Source organism: Ananas comosus, linkage group 14 (assembly GCF_001540865.1).
Source record: "Ananas comosus cultivar F153 linkage group 14, ASM154086v1, whole genome shotgun sequence".
Classification (NCBI taxonomy): domain Eukaryota; kingdom Viridiplantae; phylum Streptophyta; class Magnoliopsida; order Poales; family Bromeliaceae; genus Ananas; species Ananas comosus.
Window position 1 is genome coordinate 2,867,774 of NC_033634.1, and position 18,682 is coordinate 2,886,455.

The 18,682-nt window shown below is 36.9% G+C and overlaps 2 protein-coding genes across 2 annotated transcripts in view; both read right to left on the reverse strand.

The window, feature by feature from the left end:
* LOC109720675 (receptor-like serine/threonine-protein kinase ALE2) lies at positions 23 to 7,891 on the reverse strand. The gene is made up of 8 exons (XM_020247934.1): positions 7,502 to 7,891; positions 6,348 to 6,794; positions 5,126 to 5,500; positions 3,353 to 3,565; positions 2,608 to 2,979; positions 1,703 to 1,946; positions 1,170 to 1,317; positions 23 to 744 (listed from the first exon to the last, which is right to left on the reverse strand). The coding sequence occupies exons 1-8, from the start codon at positions 7,542 to 7,544 to the stop codon at positions 370 to 372; spliced, it is 2,217 nt and encodes a 738-aa protein (XP_020103523.1). The 5' UTR covers positions 7,545 to 7,891; the 3' UTR covers positions 23 to 369.
* Positions 9,620 to 18,682, reverse strand: part of LOC109720034 (putative receptor-like protein kinase At4g00960) — a 10,432-nt gene continuing 1,369 nt past the window's right edge. The window contains exons 2-8 of the mRNA XM_020246892.1: positions 16,956 to 16,962; positions 16,607 to 16,714; positions 12,478 to 12,617; positions 11,414 to 11,624; positions 11,050 to 11,284; positions 10,671 to 10,824; positions 9,620 to 10,333 (exon numbers count right to left, since the gene is read on the reverse strand). Coding sequence (XP_020102481.1) covers positions 9,998 to 10,333; positions 10,671 to 10,824; positions 11,050 to 11,284; positions 11,414 to 11,624; positions 12,478 to 12,617; positions 16,607 to 16,714; positions 16,956 to 16,962 — 1,191 coding nt within the window. The 3' untranslated portion in view covers positions 9,620 to 9,997. The remainder of the gene's footprint in view (positions 10,334 to 10,670; positions 10,825 to 11,049; positions 11,285 to 11,413; positions 11,625 to 12,477; positions 12,618 to 16,606; positions 16,715 to 16,955; positions 16,963 to 18,682) is intronic.

Consider the following 18,682-nt stretch of genomic DNA (forward strand, 5'->3'; position numbering starts at 1 on the left):
TGCGCATATAAGGAAATAACGATTCAATCTAAGCTTGCAACAAATTTCATTCATGCTATTCTTTATCGGCAATAAACAACATGTGAGAATACAAAAACAAAAAAAAGAACCCAGGAATCAAAGAACACAACATTTGAACAAGTAACTATGAAGCAGAACCAATGGTTGTTGTTCGTAATGAACAAGAAGGAAAAGGAGAAAAAAAAAAAAGAGGAAAAAAGGGGGAAAAGAAAAACATTACAACTTCCTGGGTGTTGAAGAAAATGAAACATATACAAGCATCATTCCACAAAACCCTGCCCACGCACCCTTCCCAAGTTTGATTACAAGCCCCAGAGATCAGCTCACTAGTAACTTTCCCACAACCCTTCATCTACCTTCATGAAGATCTTCAGAGAACACATTTGTTCTGTTAATGTTATCATTGTCAAAGAGACTTAGGCCTGAAAACGGTCCGGAAGAGAACATAGATGAAGTCCCATCGGATTCGTAGGTGGTGGAAGATTGCCGGATATTTGGTCGGGCGGATGGGGTCGGCACGTTCTCTTGGTATTCTGTCACGCGTTGAACCATTTTGAGAGACTGAACCACCTCGCCCATCGTTGGCCTCTGGTTCGCCTCTGATGCAACACAGGCGGCCGCGATTGTGCAGACCCTGATGAAGTCCTCTTTCGGGTACCTACCCGCAAGTTTCGGGTCAGCTAGCTCTTCCAGTCTATCCTTGTCTCGAAGTATTGGCCGAGCCTATACGTAATAGGAGCATTAACAAGAAAGGCTTAATATTCACCATACTCAAAAAAAATTAAATATTGTACATATACCCAAACAAAAAATTGAAATATCATATATGCCCTTGCTTTTCTTAAACATATTCTTTCATGAATTCACTTTTCAGGGGGCAATTATGAAAATTGAAAGCACATTTTTAAGGGCAATTACGACACGAATGGATACACTTAAGGAATTGGTAAAAGAGTAGATGAAATTACCTTATAATCAAATATAGTTAAACAAGATAAGATTATATAGTGTTTCTCGTACTAGAATACGCACCGAGCGCATGTATCTAAAATTAGAAATATGCGATTCAACAGTGAGCTCTATCGATCTATAACAACAACGGATATAGAGTCAAAGAAGATAAAACGGTAAGGAGAGAGAAATCGAACCCAAGTCACGAGGTTTTCCTGGCCAGATGGTTGCGACATATCGACAGGCCTCCTTCCCGTCAGCAGCTCAAGTAAAACCACACCATAACTATACACATCACTCTTTACAAGTAGATGTCCTGTCATTGCATATTCTGGTGCTACATACCTGCAAAAGAAATAAACGAGAGATATCAGCATGTTTACAGGCATACTGCTACAAAATTATACATTGGCGTGCAATCCCTGCAAAACATGAATTCTCACATATAATCTTCAAAGCCTTGAATTGTTACAGACATACCCTTGTACTAGCAAAAATGCCCCACTTAAAAAGCTTTTTATTTAATAGAAACAAACTTCCCCCAAGAATTGGATGACCTAACTTAAGTAAGAGAAGGGCAGCAACTGATCCCGCAAGATGAAAAATTCTTTTTTTTTTGTCGCATACATGCAGATAGATGGTTTTGCAGGGATATAAATGTAAACTCCCCTAAAAGGCCACTTAACTATGTAGGATCGTTGAGAATTAAAGAGAGATGAAACGGAAATACCCAAATGTTCCCATGACACGAGTTGAGAGATAATTGGCTCGTCCTTCTGGTGCCTGTTTGGCCAAGCCAAAATCGGATACCTTGGCATGGAAGTTGTTTTCAAGCAATATATTCGATGCCTTGAAGTCTCTATGTATCACGCATGGCTGAGAGTCTTCATGAAGGTAGGCTAACCCCCTTGCAGCATCAAGTGCAATCTTCATTCTGGTGTCCCAGTCCAAAGGGCAGTTAGCTCCCAAGGGACCTAAAAAGCAGTACAGGACGTTCATGTCAGTATAAATTAATTTTTAATCTCAAACTACAACCGCAAACACTAAGATGAAATTGTAATACTGTGGTAAAGCGTCAAAAGGGAATCTCAACGTCTGTTGGAGACGGCTTCTGGAATAGTTTCTCTACTCAAGAAACAAAAGTAGACTGTTTTAAAAACAAGAAGCGTGGAACTTTTGGCTGTGGAGAGAAGCTAGTATGAGCTTTTGGGGCCCAAAATCAACAAACCTTTTGCTTCTGCTACAGTGAGAAGCTGTTAAGGGAAATTCAAAGAAAAGCTTGATACTGTTTCTTCAAATAGCAAAATTCAGCAGAAGCTCCAGCCCAACCAAACAAGCCCTCAATGTTTGTTTGGCCCTTCTTCTAGGCTTCTCTACTCGAGAAGCAGAAGCCAAGTATGGCACACGAAAATTCTGGAAATTCTGATTATGGAAAGAAACCAAAATGAGCTTGTGAACCCCATCCCCATAAATAGAAGCTCAAAATTGAGGTTTAAAGCAGTTGAGGGTATTTTAATTAAAAACTTAAGGGCTCCTACAAGGAGCTATTGAAACTGTGCATCTGCAGAAGACCAGCAAACTAAAAAATGCCCTAGGCTTCAGAACATAGGAACCGGTTAATGAAAGAAGTACTACCATGAAGCCAAGACTCTAAGCTTCCATTTGGAACAAGCTCATAGCATAGCAGGTTCTGTGAAGACTCACGACTACTATAATAACCAATAAGCTTCACAAGATTCCGGTGGTGCAGCCTACTTAGCATCTCAACTTCCACCAAAAACTCTTTATCTCCCTGGTGGCCGCCACTGCTTAGCTTTTTAATGGCAACGGCAGTACCATCACTGAGCACGCCCTTAAAAACACGACCAAAACCACCTTCTCCAAGTAAACTTGCGGGTTCAAAATTATTTGTTGCTTCTTTGAGTTCTTCATAAGGGAGGAACCGTGTACTTGTTGGGTGAGGAATAGATCCTTCTACAGAAACTGCATCCGGGGCCCTAGGCTTGGCTGCATAATCATGAAGCAAGATTAGCAAATAGTTTACCAACAATAAATACAATCATTTCAACTTTAGATTAGACTAGGTTAGACTATAGAGTACCCCCCAAAATAGTGCCACTTGCACCGTCACAATCTTAAGACTTTAGCACTTGATCCCCTTCCCGTTACAAGCAATAACTTTATCTAAATTATGCAACTCAACAAAAGAAGTAAAAGAAACTACGTGTGACTTTAACAACACTACGACTTGGGTATTGCCATATCTGAAACTAATTGAACCTTCTATATATAAGATGTATGCAGGAAAAAGAAAAAAGAAAAACAAAACCTTCAGTGAAATTAAACAAGGGCAAAAGCACGTAAATTTAATAACATCTACCTGTTTCTTTGGCTGGTATCTCATCTTTTCCTTTCCCAGATGCACAGGAGCAAATTATTAAAACAATTATCAGAATAACAATGAGAACACCAACACATATGCCAACAACAATAAGTAAATTGGAATGCTTCTCATCTCCAGGATCTTTAATTGGTTTTGGCACATACGGCTTTGTGGGTGGGGATGCCATAGGCGATACAGGAAGTGCTGGAGCTGAAAAACAAATGAAAAGTTGGCAAGGCAGATCAAAACTAATGTTACAAAAACATGTAAAAAAGACTACCTTTTATAGACAATTCCAGCAATTTTCAAGTAACCTTAATGAAGAAGTGCAAGCAAACTAAAATGAATGGGCCCTGCAGAACTATGTACGTATTATATGTGCCGAAACAATGTCAAGGAAGAAAGAAATATGAACTATGAAATACTATATTTGAAGAGCATGAATGAGCAAAAGAAAGCAACATTCAATAAGTGACCATAGAATAGGATTGCCATGCCAGTTTGTCAGGGTCCTTTTTGGTTGTCAACGGCCCTAACTTTGTCAATAACATTGAGTTTGTAAAGAGTCTATAAATGTTGTGTCGGGCACGACGTCGACATAGGATTTTCCTTCTTTGGGTGGGCATTGCTTGTAAATTGGCATCCGGTTGGCTACCCGCGGGTTCACTCATGCTACACATCCAAGGGGACATAGGTATTTCGCTAACGATGGCCACTTATGCGACGGATTGAGCCGAACGCGTGTCGGACATGGGTTGGCGGCCTATTTTTCCATGGGTGTGCGGAGTGGGAAAAACGTACCCCTCGGTGAGCACTTTTGTACCCCGGGGGTGCCAAATAGGTGGATGCCAATATAGGGTAGTACGGGAAGGTTGGGTGAGCCGTATTAAGTAAGCCGGCTTCGCTAGATGCAAAGTGTCTTGGTGATCATTTTGCCCTCATCGGCCATGCCCGACCAAGTCGAGTCGTGTGCCTTTCGCTTGTAGTCCAACTTTTCATTATCAATAAAATATTCGTTGTTTGTGCCAATTTGCAGGACCCCTTTCCGTACTCTTTCTCAATTCTCGGTCATTGCCAATTTGCGAAGTTGTGCCTCAGGACGGACTGGCTGGCTCGTTTGTGCAGGTGACGAACGAGCACCGCGCGGGCTTTTCGACAAAAAGTCAATAGACCCGTGACAAGTTGGCACGTTCTGGCATGTCCGGCACGTACCTCCCATGCCAACCATGCCAACATATAAAATGGGGTGCGTGCCAGCATGCTGTGCCGTACTGTGCCGCTAACAAACCAGCATGCCATGTCGTGCCATTGACACACTAACACGCCCTGTGCCAGTGGAACAGTAATCCTTTCAACACATAGACTCCATTGACTAGAAGTAGTTGAGGACCACATATCTACAAGAGTCCTGTATTTATTTAGTAAGCTAAAGTTCGTTACAAATTACATGGGGACGGGATCTTCTGTATATATCATATTTATTTGATGGATACATGATTTTGAAAATTTAAGATGTCTTTTGACTTTCAACATGTGGAACCGCAAATGTTATGATGACAATGCAATGTTATTACATGGTTTTATGAAATATGCTCAGCTCTCAGATATTTTGGGCAGCAAAAGGAAGCCAGCTAATTAGTTATCAATTTCCGAAGTATGGGAAAGTTCAAGAACTGAAATGTTTAAGTAAGATGTGAAGGGGTCATTGTGCCAGACAAATAACTACATTCTAGTAAGACAATTTTAGGACATAAGTAGATCACACGTTACCGGGAGATGGAGCCAGTGGTCTAAACCAAGTTAAGTTAAGAAGTGTGTAGTCACCAACTAGATCAGGGTTGATGCGAACATTATGCTGGACAAGTGAAGAATTCATCACATTAACTTGATCAGCTGAGAAACTAATTCCTGTATGTGGGGCTATGTCCATTGTAATATTTAGTCCAGAAGCACCAACGACATAGAAGTTATCAATCTCCAATTGATTAACAAGCAAATTGAGCTGAGAAGCAAGTTCTTCAAGGAATTCATTGCTCCAATTTGAACTCAAAGAAACATTACGAAGAAAAAGCTCAACTTTTACGGGGTAGACACAGTGGCAATCTTTACTTCCACGCTTCAGCACCATGTTTGGCCGACAACAGCCTGCTCCAATGGAAAACACAAGCAAATAAGCAAGATAAAAAAGATAAAGCTACAGTAAAAATAGGTGACATAGTTTTAATTCGATCTTTCATGTTCTCTACTAAGCAAGAATAACATCCAAATGAATTTTTAGATTCCTATAAGACTTGTATATAATTAAATATCAACAGTATAACCAGATACAGAGTTACCATGCAGCTCATCTCCAGAGGTAATGAAGTGAATAAAGTTTAGACGGTAGTGTTTTTTTCCTACCTTTTAACAGATAAAATATCGAAAAATCTTTTCCTATCACTGTAAGAGAAGAAGAAAAAATATAAGAATCCAAAGGAACCTTACCAAAAAAAACTTTCATGAATAATTTCATTTCAGTTATTATGAAATTTGGCAGATAACATTCTGAAAAAAGGATTTAAAAAAAATTTGCAAATGTAGACCTTAAATTATAAGGACTCACTAGCCTGGCAAGGGACAATGGGAAATGACAAATACCTTAAAACATAACTAACTAGAAGTCAAGTATTAGAATAACTTACTTGATTCAGGTCTCGTCCTCAACCAATTACAATATTTGTCAAAATACTAAACTGAAAGTTAAAAAAGCTTCAATAAAAGATGACATCACCTCACTTTTCATATCAAATTATAAGATTTAAACCATCCATAAACTTCAATAAAAAATGACATCATCTCACTTTTCATATCAGATTACAAGATCTGAACCATCCATGTGACGCTTGCAATTTAACAAGTAAAATAAAGCAGATATTTGGGCAACTATTATCTTTTAATGTTGTTAATGTTATATGCTTAAACAACAAAATATCCAACTGCAAGTTCAACCAACCAGTGTGAGGAGCCAACGGAGGCTGCGAAAACCCAGAAGGGACTGTACTGGAATTGGAATCCGAATGGGCACCAGTAACAGGTGAAGGAACAAGTGCCGAATCTGAACGTCGGTCCTGCTTCCTGGAAGGATTAGATAAGCGCAAGGAATTCGAAGAGGGCAGACCAACTACCCGTAGCGAGCCATAATTTGGAGGTGGAATAGGGGCCCGTGCAGGTGAAGGGACACCTTGTGGTGAGAAAATTTTCTTTTGACTTAAATCGACGATGGTGAAACTTGCTCGTCTGGATTTAAGCGGTCGCCATCCATGTAAAGGAGAAACATCAGGAGCTATTAGTGTTACTTCTGATGTATAACCGGTCGGTTTCGCTTCAGCAATAAGTTCCACAAACAACAGAGTCACCAAATAATTCAACAACAATATTCTTTGGGAATCTTTTAACAATCCTGCAAGATCGAAATAACACAGAGGTTTGAACAAGAACAGCCAATGATAATGAAAGAAGTTTGTGGTCTAATAAGCAAAGGTTTAAGCAGGAATAAACATTAATAAAAATAAGAGGTTTTCATATGTGGGTCAAATGAATGTGTTCCAATAACAATGCATCCACTTGTCATATTTTATTCCTCTATTTGACATGCAAAATGGTGTTTACAGTTATGCTGCACAAATAATTTTTTAAAAAAAAAGAACTAACAACATGCAGAATCTTGGCTAAAAACATATAAATAAAGGTTTCATGCATATTTTCTCAAGTAATGCTTTAGATCAACCTCATTTGCAAATAGGAGGCCACATAACCCCGCCTAATTTTTTAGGTTGAGTAACCAAATGCCTAAAGAAATGAACAAATGTAAGCAGCATGTGAGGTAGCAATGCATGAAAGAACAACTCCAAAGAGGAGAAACACAGCGCATGTAAGCTTAATTTGCAAAGGAGGCGACGCCCTAATCGAACTCTCTCAGCATGAATCAACCCCTAATCAGAAACAGTAAGCTCAAACATTTAGTTCATCACTCCAATCACCTCAAATCATCGCGATTTCCCCCTATAAAAACTATAAAGCTGCGATTTTGATCTCCGAAGCACTCAAAAACCCAATCGAAGCAATCGAATCGGGAGATCTCTATCAGGAACAAGCTCGAACGAGTACCTCTACAGTGGCGAGGCCGAATCCCACGGCCGAGACCCCTCATCGCCGATCCCGCGGAACCGAAACCGATCTCCTCGAGCTTAGCGGAGGGGGCATGAGAGGTCACCGGAGCTCCGGCGAAAGAGTGGAGCAGCGCCGCTAAGAGCGGTGGCGGGGGCCGAGATGGGGCGAGATGGGGTGCGGCGGGGCTCGAATCGCTCGGCGCGGCGCGGCGGAGACGGGGGAGTCGATCGCGATCGGGGATCTCCCATCCATGGGGATCGGATTCCGAGGGGGAGGGGGAGGGGAGGAGAAGGGGGGAAAGGGTTAGGGTTCGGAGGAGTTCCTCTTCTCTTTTTGCTCCCCTAGAGCTCCGTTGCTTTTTGCGCCTGCGCTCTTTTTTCCTTTTTTTTTTCCTCTTTTTTTATTTTTTTCCTTTTCTTTTATTTATTTATTTATTTATTTATTTTTAATTACATGGTTCGGTATCTAACTGTAACAAGAAAACGAATGTAATGGAATCGGGAAATAAAATAATTATTATAAAATAATTAATAACGTTTTTATTGCTAGTTATGGTAGTTGATAAGCACACCCCTATTTTTGTTATAATTACACACTCTCACTTGTGCTAAACTAATAGAAGCTATTATTTATTTATTTTTGGTTTAGCTATAAATGATTAGTTGTTGAATTCATTATAATTCATAAATAAACGGACCGAAAAAATTATTTGCGGTTAAATGCCGCAAATGAATTAGCAAAAAAAGTCAAAAATATTTATAATTATTTTCAATAAGTACAGAGAAAAAAAATTTTGAAGCATTTCGTACTATTGATTAAAAGTTCGTAATCTTAATTTCTATTATAAATTATAAGCTGTTGAAGATAATACCTGGTGGAGATCGAATAAATCAACCAATATTAATAACTTATCTAATTTTATAATTCAAATCAAAATAATTAAAAGTTTAGAAAGATGCTGCTGAGCAATCTATAGTTGAGGTTCGACATATAATTTTTACCGAATAAATAATATTTTTTTGCCACAAATTTTTTTACTTTTTTTATATTTTAATATTGCAAAACTCCATGTTTCTTCTTACCAAGTTGTTCTAAAAAAATAAAAAGTTAATTGAATAATTCGATTTTTTTTTTTTGTTGACTAAGCTACACATACTTTCAAAAAAGAGACAATAGTCAAAGGAGAAACTAACACAAATTTTTTGACTCTTAATGTCCCATTGTCTCTTAATTCCCACAAAAGTCAAAGTACGAGATATTCAAATCCCTAATTATAATATTTCTCTCCTAATCCTTGTTTTGGAGTGTGAGTATTTTATTTCATTATTTTATTAACACTTGAGATGTTACACGTTAACACCTATAGGTATCTCATTAGCATAATAATATAATATTTATTTAGCTTTGGATAATACTTACTTAAAGCTATATTATCCATAGCTCCATCCTTGGGGATGTGCAATTAATGTAACAAGCAGAAAAAGAAGAATGCACAGATTTACGTGAAAATTTTTTTGCAGAAAAAAAATCACGAGCGAGAGAGAAGAGAGCTTTACTATCGAAGAAGAGAATACAATGTTTAAGGTATACTACTAATCACGATATGTCGCTCTCCGTTACTCACCATAGACATTTATTTTTCCTTCGCAACTAATTTTTCAAATTAGTTGCACCACAAAACTATCGGCTAGTCGAAGTTTCGAACTGAAGCCGATTATCAAATTTTGAGTAACATCTAACAACCAGCACATAAGATCAGAATCTCAAAAGACCCAATTTTTCGGAACCTTTTTCGGTACATGGATGATAGATAGAATGTACCATAATTTATCTAGCATCTTCTTTATTTTAATTCAAGAAAATTTGAGCAAACTTGTAGAGAAATTATGTATCTAGCATCTTTTTTTTTGGAAAATGCACCACCACATAATCACCCAAGTTTTTAATCATGAAATAGAAAAAAGGCAAAAAAAACTTGGGTTCTTTCCTTTCAACTAAGAGGTAAGATGCTACCAAAAGGTTACAAGTATGGTTTCTGATACATGTCACTGTACTTTGTCATATCTAAATGTACAGTTCACCAAAAAAAAAAAAAGATTATGGTGAATTCCCTTTCCTCTTCATCTAATTATGAGATGATATATATGACACAAAATGTTACAAAGTATGATGTTATTTTTGACATATGGCACTATACATTGTTCCAAGAAAACTGTTAATAAATGAAAAAAAATAAAAAAAAAAAATCTAGGAATGACTCTTTAAGCAGCAGGATAAAAATGCCTCAACTAAATCTGCAATCTATAGTGTTTTTCGCATATATATACTCCTCAAAATATGTGAGATTGTAGAGTCCCTGCGAATCGCGCCTTCTTTGGATATCAATGCATAGAGGTTTGTAACTGTATTTGTATATTTGCAGAGGTATGCAAGCAGAAGCATTAATATGTAGATAAAACATGTATGTTGCCCTCTTCTTTTCTTTTTCCCAGATTACTTTGCTTCCATGTCACTCACCGACAACTTATTCAACGAAAATGGGGACTTCGATGAGGACGACAAGAGAGAAGAGGACTCGGAGCTGTTGCTTTTGTTAGCATTTGACCCCTTGATGTCGATGAAGGGAGGCTGAGTCGGAGAAGGCAGTTCTTTCGATCCGCTGTTCAGCATCTCCACCACCTTCCACATTGGCGGCCGAAGATTTGGCGACGCTTGCGAGCATAAAAGACCCACTTGGAACACCTTGAGAGCTTCCTCGTCCGAGCACCGATTGCGAAGGCACGGATCGAGCATTTCTATTAGCGTTCTCGATTTGAACTGCCGCCATATCTTTTAGAAGCAAAAGGAAAGAAACTGTGAAACAAAAGATCATCGGTTTTGACGCAAAAACTAACATAAATTTGGATCTGTTTTTGCTGCAGCAAGAAGCTATTGAGGAGATTTTGACCTAGCTTGTTTAGCCTGGCTTCTGAAACAGATTCTTTTTCTTTTTTTAGTCATTTGTTGTGCGTGGAAGTCGAAATAAGATTCTGCGCACAAAAGCAAAAGCTCCAACCGTAACCATCTGATTCTATTGCATAGAGAAGCTATAAGCTCCATACAAACAGTTATTGCATGCTGTAGAAGATCCAGCAAAACCAAAACCTAAGTATGAGTAGAAAGTTACCTGCGACATGAGAGATTGGCCTTCAGGTGAGTCATCCACAGAGTTGTTGTTCTTTCGGCCCGTAATAATCTCAAGAACGAGTATCCCGTAGCTATAGATATCGGCTTTCTCCGTAAGCTGCCCATGCACGATGTACTCGGGAGCCATATAACCACTACAAGAATTTGAGTGCACTAGCCGTTACTCAACAGTATCTAGGAGCATACAAGTTCTTGTTGGACTAAAATGCAGAAAACACCTATCATATCATGATTCTTCAGCAATATTTGTCACTATTTTTGTATGACAAATACATGTTTCATACTACGGAGGGGACAATGTACAAATCGAAATATTTATAAGGGGTGTATCTTGCATTTTAGGCTTCTTTTGAACTTACAAAGTTCCAGCTATTCCGGTGCTAAGATGGCTCTGATCCTCCATGAAGTACCGAGCCAAGCCAAAATCAGCTATTTTCGGCTTAAACCTCTCATCCAACAATATGTTACTGGCTTTTATATCCCTGTGTATGATCCTCACTTCAGATGCATTATGGAGATAAGATAACCCCTCCGCTGTCCCGACAATAATCTCGAGTCGCTTCTCCCAATCCAGTACATTTCTCTTGAAAGAATCTGAAGTATAGGGTGAAGAAACCATATTAAGCCCATCACGAATAGTTAGAAATGTAGTAAAACTATATTTACTGCACTATTTCGCGGAGTCAAATAGCTTTAAAGCCTCGGAAAGGCGTGAAAGAGTACCGAATAAGAAGCTATCCAAGCTGGTGTTGCAGAGAAACTCGTAGACGAGGAGGCTCTCGGGCCCTTCGATGCTGCATCCTAGTAGCTTTACGAGGTTTTTGTGCTGAACACGACTGACGAGGCTAACTTCGTTAAAGAACTGATCAGCCCGTTGCGTCGCATTGAAGAAGAGCCTCTTTACTGCAATCTCCTTTCCATCTGGTAAAACCCCCTAAGAAGAAGATTCCATACCATCTTCAAGTTTAGAAGGGGAAAAGAAAAAGGAAAATGTCCAGATATTGTGACTTAGTCCCTGAACTTTATCACACATATTGTCAAGCTGCTAAACCTAGCAGCATGTAAGTTTTTCCTATAAAATTAACCATTTTAGCCATGTTTCTATCAATTGCACTGAAATAAAACAGTTACTTTACAGAACAAATAAAATGGCCATTTTACTGGATTAAAAAACTTAGACTTTCTTTTATAATCAAGGATGAAATTGCAATATTCAAGAAGCAGCAAAATCAGGACAGTACATTCAAAAACTAGCAATACATTTTACCAACACAAGGTATTAAGAATCTTAAGATAATATACAAGGAATACGTTTAGGATAAAGCACAGGTACTCCTTGAACATTTCACAGGTTACAATTTTGTCCATTGTCTTTCACTTTAGGAGGCGTTTAGATTGAAATCAAGTTTGGTGAGAGTAAAAATATTGGTCTTGCCATCAACTAGCATAATACCGAGGAGATTCAAAGAGAATTTGTTTCCAGAATTTAAGCCCGCGGATACCCACCACATCTTCTCGGAGTCTTCATAACAAATGGCAAAACTAATGTTTCTACTCTAAATAAACCTGATTTACAGCCAAATCACAACGTCATCAATCCAAACGCACCCTAAGCGGATAAGTTCCTAACAAAACCTGTCTTTTGCTAGTCCATATGCTCAGTTTTAAAGACTAAGCTATTTAGGCGAAAGATTAGGAGCGAAATTGCAATACATAAAAAAGAAAGCCCAGGGACTAGCTCTGCATTTGACCCTGCAAGTTTAGATTGAATTGGAGGAAATGTAAACCTTATAAACAGAACCAAATCCGCCTTGGCCAAGCTTGTTGATTAGATTGAAGTTATCTGTTGCTTTTCTCAGATCTTCATATTTGAAACTAAGGTGAGACGCCGAAATTCTTCGAATTATATGTCGCGAACCGTCGGTATCTGCAATCGGAATGAAAGTGAACAATTAGTGTATCAAAAATTTAAAATCATCGGCATTTTACCTTCCAAATTTTTCTGATTTCTATTTGATTACCATCTGTTAAATTTGTTCCGGAGTTTATCTTGATCCATATTACAATGACAAGCAATGCTGCCACTGCAGCAGAAATTAATGTTAGAGCAATGATTAGTCGCGTCCGACCTACGACAAAGAAGAACAAAAGAACTGCATCATTAATTTCCATCCGAAATATAAAAATTTTAGCTCATTGATGAGTGTTAGAAAGTCGCTAAGGGAAGTGTTAATTACAAATTACATTGAAAGATTCACTCAGATAGGTAATGATGCACTAGTTACTAATTGGGAATTGATTTTGTCATAGCATTTTTTCACTATTCGCAGTTATAAAAAAAATAAATAAATAAATAAATCTAAATCATGGATAGATGTAATACATCTCTCCTGTGAATATCGAAACCAGCTCTGAAAATATCAATTCCATTGTAATTTTAGTCACATAAGATTTGATGTCAATTTCAAGTAAATCCTCATATTTTCTTTTTTTTATTGAAACCCCCATTAACTTGAGATTTTGTTTTGTTTTTTTTTTTTTAATCTCCTCTACCTCCACCAGGAAAAGCAACAAACAGATTAAAGAAGCACCCTCACAAAAAAAAAAAAAAAAAAAAAAAAAAAAAAAAAANATCGGCTAAGAAGGAATCAGCAAGACTAGCCTGCATATAGAAAATTTATAATAGATAAGCCATACCAAGAACATATACCCACAGGGAAAATTTGAAATGTTAACATCATATATAAGAAACTATAAGAAACAAATTCCGCGCAATTTATGATACGAGAAGGTCTAATAATTAAGCACTAACTCCATCAGTATTCGGAGCCTCTAATCGGCCATCTCTGACTCATTTAACAAATAAGCAGTTATCCTATATACCCAAACTGCATTACCGAGCTAACAAAAACAATTCCTCGACTACTGTAGCACAATCTCTCGCTATAAGCTCGACGCTTGTATTTTCAGTACCAAATCGCATGGAAGAGCAAATAACAAAATATGAGGTTACTACAAGAAATTTGATCTTTTATCCTCAAAAAAAGTAATTGGTCACAAGAACATACAACTGAAGCCATTAATTAGCTTAATTTGAGGGATTAAGCGCGAAATAATTAGAAAAAAAAAAAAAAAAAAAAAAAAAGTAAAACAGTACAAAACTTATCTTAACTACGGACCATTTTGATTTGATTACACAATCTTTCAAAATTTTAATTTTTACTGTCCAATCTTTCAATTTGTTTAATTTGAGTCAATCAACGATATTTTGGCTTCAAATTTTGAACACATCATTCATCTATAAAGGTCTAATTAGCATACTTTGAATTCGTATAATTCTCGCAACTATAATGTAATTAGTTTAAATTAATAAAAATTTTTAAAAGTTTGGATAGCCAGTTAAAAATGGTCCATAGTTCATGCAGGTTTTGTACATTTTTTTTCGTCACAAAAATTATATGCCCGTAGGGATGTAATTTCCAACAAATTAAGGGATCAATCAGCAAAAAAAAAAAAAAAAAAAAAAAGTTACTTTTGATATTTTACGGTCAACGAGCAGTTTTTCTTTTATAATTTTTTAAAAATATTCTTAGACAATTTCATTTTGTTTCATACCTGCTTGATAATAGTTTTCAGTGGTTACGGCCGCTGTTGTGAGGTTCCCGACGAGCCGTGCCGCTGCGTCGCGGAACGCCGCCGCCTCCTCGGCGTCCACCGAGGCGTTCCCGCAGACCGCAGCGTCCGCGGCATCGACCGCGTCGCCGGTGACGTTCCGTCCGGCGTACCGGCCGAAGCAGCCGTCGAGGTATACGCGCGAGTCGTCGGCGGGGAGGCACCGGGGGATGTCGAGCCGAATCTCCGCGTAGCACAGCTGGCAGGCTGTCGGCGACACGTAGGCGAAGCACTCGCTGACGGCGTACACCGCATTGGCGGCGCTGGCCCCCGCGACGGTGGTGCCGTAGCCGGAGGCGGAGATGTTTTGGTGGAGGGTCTCCATCGCCGTGGCGAAGTTGATGTCGAACGCTGTCGGGTCGGGGGTCGGGGCCGGGCCGCAGACGGTGAGGATCACCGCCGGGGAGTAGGCGTCGTCGTCGGCGACGGCCGCGGTGGCGGCGGCAGTGGGGAGGAGGAGGAGGAATAGGAAGAGTGAGGATGGTTTCATGAAGAGAGATGTTGGATTCAATTTGGTGCTGTGATTTTGTTAATGATGATGGTAATAATTGGGGTTATGAATTTGATGATGATGCTGCATCTTTGTAGAGAGAGGTTTGAAGTTTGAACAGGCTTTTTATATGGTTTTGGATAGAAATTTATAAGAGTAAACGCCTTCAGCTATAAGCAATTTTTTAAAGAAAAATATTAAAATATTTTATTCTAAATCGATGATTCACATCGTTAAACACAATATACCCTAATAATTTTTGTAATCAGTATAATTCATAAGAAGAATATAGAAGTTTACTAGATACAAATAGTTCGTGTGATAATAAAAATATGTTAGCAAAATTTGTCATCTTCGGATCGTTGGCTAATCATTAATCCTAAAACTTTAAGCTGTTAGAAATATACAATCAATTCACTTAAATCATATACACACAGCACCTACGACCTATCTAGTCTTCCGCCACATAGGCATAAATTTGCAGTATGTGAAAACTGAACACGTGATCTTTGACTCTGATATTATTTGTCTGATCGTTGGCACTAACTATTAATTTCAAAAGTGCAGTGGTAAGAAATATGCAATTAATTTACTTAAAATATACATATACGATGCCTGCAGATTTCGATTGTGGCTTGGTTTGATCAGATTCATGCCACTTTGAATATAACTCAGTTCAATACTCATGCCATTTTAAATATAACTCAGTCCAATCCGTCCTTACGCCATTTTGAAACGAAACTCGGTACAACCTGATCTCCGACATATAGTAGGATGCTGGCCTTCTAAGGCCATCACCCGTTCCCACATAATAGTGGGTCAAGATGTATGGTAGGTACTAAACTTCTAGATGATGAGTACATCAAATGCTGACGTGTACAGTTCTCATTGGCCCACCTGTAGCTAGGTTGCATGGTATGGCCATAAAATGTTGACCATACAGATCATTCTTCATATATATATATATTGATTTTATTAGGTTGACTAAAAATGAAACTAGGCTCCGGTCTAAATGGATTATAATATTTTAATTAATGGCCATAGATTCGAAAGGTTGAATGGTAGCTAATTGAACAAGCAAAGTAAACTTTGGATAAAAATTTACAAATTCACTAGTTATCATATATGTAACGATTTAGCCGATTAGCAGTAATAACATGTTGGAATCTAAATCATCAGCTCGAAATATTTAAATTCAGTTACTTGTTATTTGTATTAAGATCCCTTATCCTCATATTCTTATTCACAATCCATTTTTTCAATCGATCTATAACTATCGGGGACCCTAACGTTCCTTGTCAAGTCATATTGCCTAGTCCAAAATCACCAGCGATCTAAGTTCCCATCAATCTCACATTTCTAGATAACAAGCCGACTTTAATACTAAATGTGAAGATCCAACTCACTGGTACAAATAATTTATTAAACTTTAAACAATCGGCCCAAAATATTTAAGTTCAGTTGTAAATCTCTGATCTTTATATTTTTATTCACAATTCCGTTTTCATGTAATGAGCGACTATTGGTCACGCCATAATATAAAAGGTTGTTTAGTTATACGTAGTTAATTGCTTACATATATATTCAAAAGTAATATTTCGTTTGATGCATTCGAATCCCACTTGTAGGGGTGGAAACGAGCCGAGCTCGAGCAAGCTTATGTCAGCTCAAATTCGGCTTGAAATTAATTTCGAGCCTAAATCTAGGCTCAAGCTCGGCTTGAAATTAATTCGAGCNGATTTCTATTTGATTACCATCTGTTAAATTTGTTCTGGAGTTTATCTTGATCCATATTACAGTGACAAGCAATGCTGCCACTGCAGCAGAAGTTAATGTTAGAGCAATGATTAGTCGCGTCCGACCTACGACAAAGAAGAACAAAAGAACTGCATCATTAATTTCCATCCGAAATATAAAAATTTTAGCTCATTGATGAGTGTTAGAAAGTCGCTAAGGGAAGTGTTAATTACAAATTACATTGAAAGATTTACTCAGATAGATAATGATGTACTAGTTACTAATTGGGAATTGATTTTGTCAGAGCATTTTTTCACTATTCGCATTAAAAAAAAAAAAAATCTAAATCATGGATAGATATAATACATCTCTCCTGTGAATATCGAAACCAGCTCTAAAAATATCAATTCCATTGTAATTTTAGTCACATGAGATAGCAAGTTATCCACTCCATTCATTTTTTTCAGAAATAAACTCAGCTAGAAATATAAAGCAATTAGGCTTTGAAAACGATAATTTTTTTAATATGTTTGGACTCGAGAGTTTTAAATGGGAAAAAATTAAATAAGACTAGAAGATCAAAGAACTCGAACTTAGAAGTTCCTGTCCTGATAAAAGCTTAATTTATCAGACAATAGTGTTAAATTCAATTTTCTTTTTATTGAAACGCCCAGTAACTTGAGATTTTGTTTGTTTTTTTTTATTTTTTTATTTTTTAAATCTCCTCTACCTCCACCAGGAAAGCAACAAACAAATTAAAGAAGCACCCTCACAAAAAAAAAAAAAAAGTAAAACAGTACAAAACTTATCTTAACTACGGACCATTTTGATTTGATTATACAATTTTTCAAAATTTTAATTTTTACTATCGAATCTTTCAATTTGTTTAATTTGAGTCAATCAATGATATTTTGGCTTCAAATTTTGAACAAACCGTTCATCTTTAAAGGTCTAATTAGCATACTTTGAAGAGAAATGATTCGGTACTTTTTTTAAAAAAAAATAAAAAAGATCTTAACCGTTGATTAATAGAGGGTAAAAATGTAACTTTAATACTTAGCAGGTAAAAAGATTATTTTATTCAAGGTTAATTTGGTAATTAAATAATACAATATTTAAAGAAATTTTTAATTGAGGTCCTAAATTTATGCATTAATTAGTACTAATTTAGGAAATTAATTGATTAACCAAATTTATGAAATTATTAGGCATTAATATAGGAATCTACTTTAAATGTTTTAGTGTTTCTCAAATTATGCTTTAATTTAAATTATAGAAATTTTAGAAATATTTTTATTTCTAAATACGATGAATTTAAATTTTAAAAATTGAATACTTAAAATTTAAAAGTGAAATTTAAATTAGAGGAATTTCATATTACTATTTAAAGTTTAAATTCAATGATCATATTGTTAAATCATTTGAAATTTTCCTTATATGACATGCCAAATTATGAAAAGAAAGATAGAGAGAGAAAAAGGAAACAAAGAAAAAACAAAAATTTTGAAAATATAGTAGATATAAAATGACAAATTGTCCATATATTAAAAGACAAAAATATCCTTTTTTGAGGTACCTGATAATCGGTATCTCTCCCAAAGTGACCTACTATTGTAGGTCACAATTTTAAAAAAACTAAATCTGAGCCGTTGAATACGCGTGAATGAACAATAACCAAAAAAAAAAAGTATAGAAGCATTACTCATAAAATAATAATATGGCATATCATTATAACATTATTATTATCATTATCATCATATTTAAACCACAATACTGTCACATCATTGTAGTATTCGACACATCACCATCTGGTTCAATTATTTAGACTGAATGAGTTGATTGCAACAATCTAAAAAATTAAGACAAAAAAATATGATAAATTAAAATTTGAGAATTAAAATATTACGCTCATGGGTAGGGGTGTAAACGAGTTTGAGGAATAAAAGTGTAATTTAGCCTAAAATTTACAAGCAATGCTATCCTGACACCCATGGGTAGGGGTGTAAACGAGTTGAACACGAGTGAGCTGGGGTCGGCTCGTGTTCGGCTCGTTTATTAAACGAGCCGAACATGAGCTGACTCGTTAAAGTATC

Bases quoted from the DNA above. Each gene is read 5' to 3' on its own strand.
- LOC109720675 (XM_020247934.1), bottom strand. From the start codon at position 7,544: ATGAGGGGTCTCGGCCGTGGGATTCGGCCTCGCCACTGTAGAG. The intron at 6,795-7,501 runs GTACTCGTTCGA...TCGATCTTGCAG, and splicing joins TCGGCCTCGCCACTGTAGAG to GATTGTTAAAAGATTCCCAA. The intron at 1,947-2,607 runs GTAGTACTTCTT...ACTGCTTTTTAG, and splicing joins CTTAGAGTCTTGGCTTCATG to GTCCCTTGGGAGCTAACTGC.